The 8,668-nt window shown below is 37.9% G+C and overlaps 1 protein-coding gene across 1 annotated transcript; it reads right to left on the bottom strand.

Moving 5' to 3' along the window:
* Nucleotides 1-4,829: 4,829 nt before the first annotated feature.
* Nucleotides 4,830-8,668, bottom strand: LOC135161319 (organic cation/carnitine transporter 2-like). The gene is made up of 8 exons (XM_064118784.1): nucleotides 8,578-8,668; nucleotides 8,300-8,522; nucleotides 8,018-8,224; nucleotides 7,050-7,383; nucleotides 6,340-6,994; nucleotides 5,868-6,065; nucleotides 5,704-5,782; nucleotides 4,830-5,534 (listed from the first exon to the last, which is right to left on the bottom strand). The coding sequence occupies exons 1-8, from the start codon at nucleotides 8,604-8,606 to the stop codon at nucleotides 5,358-5,360; spliced, it is 1,902 nt and encodes a 633-aa protein (XP_063974854.1). The 5' UTR covers nucleotides 8,607-8,668; the 3' UTR covers nucleotides 4,830-5,357.

Raw genomic sequence — 8,668 nt, 5'->3', positions numbered from 1 at the left:
TCCGTTTCTCAAACTTTCTGTTTACTCAAACTGCCCGTATTTGGGGGCGCCGGGGGGGAGGAGAGGGAGGTAACTCTCGAAACTCGATGGAAAACTCCGGAGGGGAAGCAGAGGGGAAATGAAGAGAATTGGAGAGGAGTCTGTGTGCATACCTCTCTCTCTCTCTCTCCCCTCTTTTCGTCGACATGCACCCCTTCCCCCCTCCCACTCACCCCCTTCCCCGCACTCCCTACCCCTAACCCATTTACTCTTCGAAACTCTGGGGCTGGATCAATACCGGGGGAAAATAACAAAGGTAAACAAGACGGAGATGAATGACAAATATAAATTATACATTCGTCTTCCATCAACCCTTCCTCCATTGCTCAGTGGCCCGGCTATTCTGGGTGTTACAATTGTAGTTGGGAAGAGGATTCTCGTGTAGAATCCATGAACAATGAAATTTTTATTTGAGGAATATTGATTATCGATTTATCACGGAATTGAATTGATGTCGATAACAGAAAATACGGGGAATTTGTTTTATATGCTGTTTTTTAGAGTGATAGAGAGGGGGGGGGGGAGGGAGGGGTTGAAATAATGGAATTGATGAAACTGGAATTATATCGAATTGCTGTTTATTCAATAAATTAATAATTGATGGGATAGTGAATGAATGAAGAAGTGACCGTAATAAAGTATTTAATTACTTGAACAAAGTGACCAATATTAATAACGACGAATTAATTCATTTACTAATCGATATCAATATACTAAATAATGAATGTATTGACTGATAATTCATTGGGGAAAGTACTTTCCTGTGGACACTGCAAATAATATTTCCTTTTAATAAAAAAATTGATTCATGTTTCAATGATTTATGTTTATGTTTCTTCAGCAAAAATGAAAAAGAGCAACAAATTAGTTGTTATTTCATCATTTTAACCCCTTGAATGTTAGCTGCACTACATTAATCAATTAATTATCCCGAAACCCCTGAGATAATAAATAATTAATGATATCCAACACTAAAGAACGAGTAAGAACCCAGAGAACTTGTGTTATTTTTTTTATCATGAAAAAAATAAAAAATAATTCGGTAAATTTTCTCCTGAAAGAATTATTGAAGCTCAATGACTAATAAACCAATTACCGATAATGATTGACTTGGCAAAGTGCTCTCAATTATAGCCTTGAGCGCTCGAGTTTAACGACCGTAGATCTTTCATGATGCCTTTGTGTGTATGTGTCTTCATAAATTATTCATAACATCGTTCATGAGGTGGTGGGGTGAGGGGAGGGGATGAAGCAACACTCACACAACCCCACGTGTATTGGTACATTCCGCCAGATATTACCTTCAAATCGTCCATCACTGCCAGTGAAAATAATGAAAAAAAAAATGAAGGAAATTTAATCCCAACAGTTTAATATCAAATTTAATGAAACAAAATTCTTGATAAATATTTTTGTGAATAAAAAAAATAACTGGAATCGTGTTTTCATAAATTTTTAGTAAATGGGGATTGATGCCACGTGCAGACACAATGATTGTTTAATGAATCGTGTGGCGCAGTCAGCTGGATAATTCGATCGATTTGCATGTAATAAGGCTCATTACAGTGAGCATTCGGGCAATGGGATGAAGTGAATTTTGCCCGTTAAAATCGAATCACCAATGGGATTCCAAGTTTTATCGGCACTCACCAATGATTCCATATCAAATATTCCGGTGGTTGGAAGGGAATGAGGGGATGATGTGCAGCAATGATCATACTGCGGTGATAGTCCATTCGATATTGTACTAATGATATGGTTTGAATAAATTAATTGTCATTGTAGGTACGTGAATAATGATGGTGATGAATTTAATTATGAAGAGTTGATGTGGTGGTGGTGGGGGGTGGAAATGAAATCGTGACAAATTATTTTTTCAGCTGAGGGAAACATTAATATTCACAACGAATAACGGAGTAATTCACGTCATTTGATGGATAATAATACGGAAGACCCGAGGAAAATGAAACATCCGGATAAAACAGGGTAGAGGGTACAATGGGAACTTTTGAAGATTGAATCGCCAATAAAATTTTGTTCTACTGATTTTTTTTTAATTAAAAAAATCTATGAAATCTGAATTAAATAAATTATTTACTTCGGAATCTAATTGGTAAAATCGTTGTGATACGAAATTAATGAAGTAAAATTTGATTATAGGGACAAACTCACTTACAATATCAATAATAATAATAATAATAGTAATAATACACATTCTGTATTATTGATTCTCTCCTCGATTAAAAACTTTCCATTAATTCCTGGCGAGTACAAAATACCAATCAAATTAATTCGAAATACCCTCAAAGTGCCCTGTACTCATCACAAGGAACTATCTCGAGTAATTGTGCTCGGTATGTGTGTGTACATCCGAGGCACTACAAAACAACCGCATGTATTTGTGGTTTATCCAAAAGTCGGACATTTCCCTTCCGGATCTCGTTAAAATTATCCCCCAAGCTCTTGTTATTTCAGATAGGAACTACATTTTTTTGTGGCGAGTCCCTTGTTGCTTCTCCTTCATTGGATATTGGTGATGAGGGAGTGGGGGTAAACTTAATTTAAAAATTAAGGAGAAATTAAACTGAGCGTATAACCAATAACCACATTATTGTTGCATGTATATAGGTGATGTTATATAGGCTATATATGATGAGTAATAAAGTGTCCGGGTAAAATGTTCTGAGAAACCATTTTTTGGTGAAAATTCCTGGATAATTTCTGACTTGAAAAGAATTCTTTGTGGTGTTTTTTTGAGTAAAAATTCCTTGCAACATTTTTTCGGGAAAAATTCTTTGGAAAGAATTTATTCGTTTCTGTGTGGATTAGCTTTGAAGTTGTGAGGATTAACGACTGACAAGGGACGTCCCTGAATTTTTTTTCGGTCGAAATTTTTATCTAATAATTGTTACGAACAAATTTGTTTCCAGCAATTTTCGTCTAAAAACCCAAAGATTCCATTCAACCCGAAAAAAACCTGGAACATTATTATTTAATATTTCTGTTTTAATGAACAAATGTACGTAAGCTGCAAATTTCTGCACCATCTGCTGCTCAAAAACGTCAAATTCCCTTAAACTTTTGAATGAAAAAATTGTTTATCTTTCCGAAATCCAAGCGATTTCCTAAATACCATTTTTAACCAACTGTTACAAAAGAGAAAACACTTGGAAATCAATCGTTACCAATCCATTTTCCATTTTAAACCACTCAACCCTCATTCATAAAGATCAACAAAGCAATTCTACAACTGGGAAAATACCAACCGAATCTCAAACGGACTTTGTCTCTAGTGGCGGGCACGAGATGCCGTCAGGTGGCAAGCAGGGGATTCCCCCTTCTTCCTCACCCAAAAGATTCGACTTTTCAAGTATAGTTTCACCCTCGAGCGCACCAACGGGCGCCTCCAATGTTGGCCACCTGTTTCCACCGGCTCGTGCACCTTCCAACGTTCATTTTTTTTTTTTTAATTTTATTTGTGACCTCCGATAGTTTTTCGTTCCCTCTTTCACAGTATGCGGTTGAAATCTCTCGTGTTTCCCTTCCTTCGATGATCTCTATCGTCAGCATCCTTAAGAGGAATTGGATCCGACGGGCAGGTGCCACCTGTTTCACTCCGGGTTGTGTGTATAACCGGGTCCGATCAACTGTGAAAATATACCCGGGAGAAGACACCCGCTATCTCGAGGGAGGACTTGAGTTAGTATTGTCTTACGTAACTGTTTCATTCCTGGAATATTGGAGAGCCAAATTTTTGGGAATTCGAAGCGTTTGTCAAGGTTAATGGACGATGGTTCCCGCAAAAAAAATGTTCGTAACAATTCTTGAATAAAAATTCCTTAAGAAAAAAATCCTTCGGAAAGACATTTTCTTTTGGAAAATATTCACATATAATACCACAAGTGGTTCAAAATTATCGAATATTTCCCGATAGATTCGTTGCAAACAAATGAAGGAGTCAAGTTTTTCAGGCTAAAAAATCACGAGTGCGAAGCACGAGTGATTTTTCCTGAAAAACTTGACGACTTCATTTGTATGCAGGGAACCTAGAGGGAAATATTCTATAATTTTGAAGCTCGAGTGGTATTCAGGGGATTATTTTTCCTATCCAAATTTCGGCCAAGAGAATTGTGCCATGACATGAAAAGAGGTTTATTTGGTTAAGTGTCGTTTGTTTACCAAAATATTCAAAAAATTATCGCATATAATACCACAAGAGCTCCGAAATTATCGGATATTTCCCGATAGGTTCGTTGCAAACAAATGAACGTGTCAAGTTTTCCAGTTTAAAAATCACGAGCGCGAAGCGCGAGTGATTTTTCTGGAAAACTTAACAAGCTTATTTGTTTGCAGGGAACCTTGAGGGAAATATCAGATAATTTCGAAGTTCGAGTGGTATTCGGGGGATTATTTTTTGCATCCAAATCTTGGCCGATAGAATTGCACCATGAGACATAATTGTCAACGAATTGCCATTTAATCTGTCAGATACAATTGAGGGTTACTTCAACATTTGTTTTTTTTTATATATATCAACATGCAAAATTTCCAGTGAAATTTCCAAGAATATCCGCTGAAATACCGTGTTGGCTATACAAAATAACGTCGAATGGTGCAATCCTATTGGCCGAGATTTGGGTGGGAAAAATAATCGCTGATATTCGAGGTAGGCTATACAAAATATCAACAAATGGTGCAATTCTATTGGCTGAAATTTGGGTGGGAAAAATAATCCATAGAAAAAAATCTTTGGGAAAAGGTTCCTTTGAGAAAATTGATGGCTTAAGCAGACAAAAGCGTTGATCAATCAACACACCACATCAATCTGGCATTTCTGAATGAGCCAATTGAGTCATTATTGACTAATCAAGTAATGAGTAATCGTCACAAAGGAACAGTTCACCTCCGCTAATAGTAATGTATCGAATGATGGAATGGATTCAACTCTGATTATTTAATGATGAAGTAACTGAAAAATTTTTGAATCTAATTAATCACTGATTGATTAGATGACGCGAAACTGTCTTGCGCTTGTTACTGATTGAAAGATAATGGATTAACCAGAGAAGTATGATGCCCGAACGACATCAGTAACTAATAATAAAGTCGATCATCTCTCTTCCCACCAATCAAACAGCCACCAAAAAATCCTCCCCTTGTTCCTTTCCACCCCCACAGAAACATTCTTCGTAATCTCCGAAAACACTCTTCCAGTGGTGAAACAAAGGAACAAATCAAAGACTATCTATTCCACTATCACCATAAAACGAGAAAAATAATAAAAAAATGATGGAATAAATAATCAAAAAAGAGGAGAATCAGTAAGAGCGTGAAAAAAACGGTAGTCTGGTGGTGGTCTTTGGCCAGAAGGTGTGCAGTACACTGCCTCCAGCCCCCTCTGTGTGTCTATGTAAATCGATTGGGCGCGCGATGTTGCCGGGTCTGGAATAAAAATTCCACAGGAGAGAAGCTCCAATAGTCCCCCTCATTTCTCCCTAAAAAAAAAAATATCTCCCCCGATTTTTACAATCCATTTTACTGGTTTTTTTTTCTGGAAAAGTATTCAGCCATATTCGCATGGTTACACAATGCATGATTTAGCATTTAAGAATCAATGATTTTCGGTTGAATAGAATTCCTCCTGAATTTTTTAAAGATACTGACATTGTTCCCTCCATTCTTCCCCTCGGCATCAATAACTTCTCTGTTCTCCTCCACCATCCAGCGTTTTGGTTTGGATTTTCTATCAATAATTCAATGCCCGTTAATAAAGGATTGAACTAAAGGGGTAAAGGGGTCTTGGGTTTCCGCAGAATTGTGGAATTTACATTTTAAAGTGAATTGAATCCTCGATTGTATCTGGTAATTCACGGTGGTATAAATCTTTGAGGTTTAGACTGAATAATCCAGCCAGAACACAGGTCATTATCAGGGATATTGCAATCGTTGGAAATTTCACGTAATCGTAGTTCCCTGTCCAAACGAAAAGGGCCCAGATGCTCTTCCAAATACCGGATAGCGTTCCCCTGAGAACAATATAAATTTTTTTTTCACTGATTAATCGCAGAGACGAACCGAATACGATAATTAACTTTGCGATTGCCCAAGGAACGATTGCTTTTGGGAAGAAAGTCAGGAGACATTTTCTCACAAACTTTTTGATGAATTGTCCTAGTGTGATCATTCACTACGATGTTTGCAATCAGATGATGTTTATTGGTCTGAATTGAATGAGAAAATTGCTCGGTAACTTTTGCCGAATATTATCAATCATTTAATCAGATCAGACTCTTCAATTACCTCAATAAAGTCGGCACAGTTCTTGAATTGTAATTCAACAAAACTCCATAACTGAGACTGACGACAGCGACATTAACCAGTAATAATATTGTCGTTGGTCCAGTGTTGGATGGCTTCAAATTATGAAGATCGATGATCAGCATGAAGGAGCTGAGTAGCACAAGGAAAATGGCAATTTGAAGGATCTTCTTGTGTCCCATCAGTAGAATACAGAACTGACCGCTGAGCATTCCTCCCATGGTGGCAGCGGCCAGAAGAGAGTTCGCCAGTTGGGATTTGGTGACGTGCGCAAGGATCGAGTAATAAGATGATCCGAAGATCAGAGCGAAGAGGGCTGTCAGGTAGCTGATGCCGATGATCTCGCAAGCGATCTCTGGCTCTAGAAAGATGTGCCAAAGCTGGGGTCTTCTCTTTGGCAGCTGAAAGTTCCTATTATTTTGGTAGATGAGCTGTCCCGGAGGGACAGGAAGTTCATTCCTTCTTGATGCCTTCCTGATTGTCTTGTTCAATTGGTCCAGTCTGTCTGTGCAGAACAAATAAGCCGGAGACTCGGGAATCATCCGGATGAATGGGAACATGAGAAGGAAGAAGGCGTTGGTGGACACCAACATGAGGTCATGGGACTTGAAGAAATTCACGAAGATCGGGAGAATTCCTAGGGAATTCAGAGGTGAAGACCAAATTGTGGGACTTTTTGGTGGACTTTTTACCTATTCCCAGACCAAAACAACAGCAGCCCATCACCAACAACTCAGATCTTCGGATATTCGTGCTGATCTCGAGAATGAGTAACAGACAAATCGAAAAACCACCGTTGAAGAAGCCATTGACGATACTCGATACGATGAAGACTACGTAATGGGTTGAGGTTGCAACCATAATCGCTGTAATTGGAGCCACTCCGCAGGAGATGAAGAGAACGATTTTTCGACCGATCCAGTCACTCAGGATGCCCATAAAAATGTAACCTACTATTCTTCCAAATGTGCTGGACGACTGCCAGAGGCGTGACACTACTCTTCCATTATCACATCCTCGATTAAACTAGAAGAAGTATTGGAAGTCATGAGGAGTGGGCGGCGATCATTGCTTCGCGAAATTTTGTCGGAATTATTCAGGAACAATCAGACGTAATTTGTCAATAATCCATGAGGTTTGAGTTTAATAGAATGATAATTAGCCAATCCAAATAGAATTTGGATTCTTCATGAGTAATGGTGAATTGATTGAAGATGGTTATAAATTCCAATAATAACTTCAAGTTTGTTGAACATAATTGTTCGCTTTGAATGTAGAGCAATTATTTCGACTATTTACTGAAAATTTCAAGTGGGGAATGTATTCCGACCCTCGACTGCATCATTCAGAAACAAAAATGAAATAATAAAAAGTCGATGGGTGCATTGCAATTTGGTTGATGTGCTGCAATTTGTGTATTATTAATGGTTCAACAATCCGGATGTATTTTGATTCGACGCAAATTTACCTGGGAAGAAATGTTTTGGTAGGAATTCGTTTGCGAATTTTTTTGGTAAAAATTTCGTTTCGCAAGTTCCTCAATCATCGTAATGTAAAATCCATTTGTTTATTTCTGTAACTCATTCATCGAGCTATTGCCCTTTAAATTGATGATTATGGCAAAATTTTTTAGCTGTAATCGATATATTTCGACAATTACCTTCTCAGCTAAATTCTGACCACCAAAATTGCTGTAATAAATTCCATAAGGACAAGCGACAGTTTTAACAGTATCGATGCTCGGCCTCTCAACATAACTCAAATTAATCAACGCAGTGTAATCAATGTCATAAACACTGCAACCTTGAAAATAACCATCAGCGAGAAACTGTTGATCCCACAGTTTACGATTGCACACGCCAACACACTGTGTTAGTATGAAGAATGTACATTTAATGGGAATTCAATCGAAAATAATGAGATACTGGAGATTATTACTCACTGATTCGATGCTGTGGCTGTACAGTATCCATTGTACATCAGTCCAATCATGAAGAAAATGTGGCTTTTTACACCACCAACCATCTGGGCGCATCAGTGCTTCGGTACCAGTGTTCAGCATGTGATTGAGGGTACAGAAACTCAGAAGAAGAGTTATCAAGAGCTGCCACCGGCCACATCCAATCATCTCGTCAACAATGTCATCTGCGGACTGATGCACATCTCTGAAAGAAAATACACGGATCTAATTGATTTTCAATGAACACCACAATTCAATACCTGTTTATGTCTATTGAGAGAATTTTCATGATTGAAATTGTGGAGAAAAATTATGATTGATTGCTCTGTTAACTATGCAGTTTAATCAGTG

The sequence above is a fragment of the Diachasmimorpha longicaudata genome, chromosome 4 (assembly GCF_034640455.1).
Source record: "Diachasmimorpha longicaudata isolate KC_UGA_2023 chromosome 4, iyDiaLong2, whole genome shotgun sequence".
In the NCBI taxonomy this organism is placed as follows: Eukaryota; Metazoa; Arthropoda; class Insecta; order Hymenoptera; family Braconidae; genus Diachasmimorpha; species Diachasmimorpha longicaudata.
Note: the sequence above shows the minus strand (reverse complement) of the source record. Positions and strands in the feature narration are given on the sequence as shown.

Coding starts and splice junctions, on each gene's coding strand:
- LOC135161319 (XM_064118784.1), bottom strand. CDS start 8,606: ATGAAAATTCTCTCAATAGACATAAACAG. Junction 6,995..7,049: donor TTGTTTTGGTCTGGGAATAG/GTAAAAAGTCCA, acceptor TGAATTCCCTAG/GAATTCTCCCGATCTTCGTG. Junction 5,535..5,703: donor GGAAGAATGGAGGGAACAAT/GTCAGTATCTTT, acceptor TTTTTTTTTTAG/GGAGAAATGAGGGGGACTAT.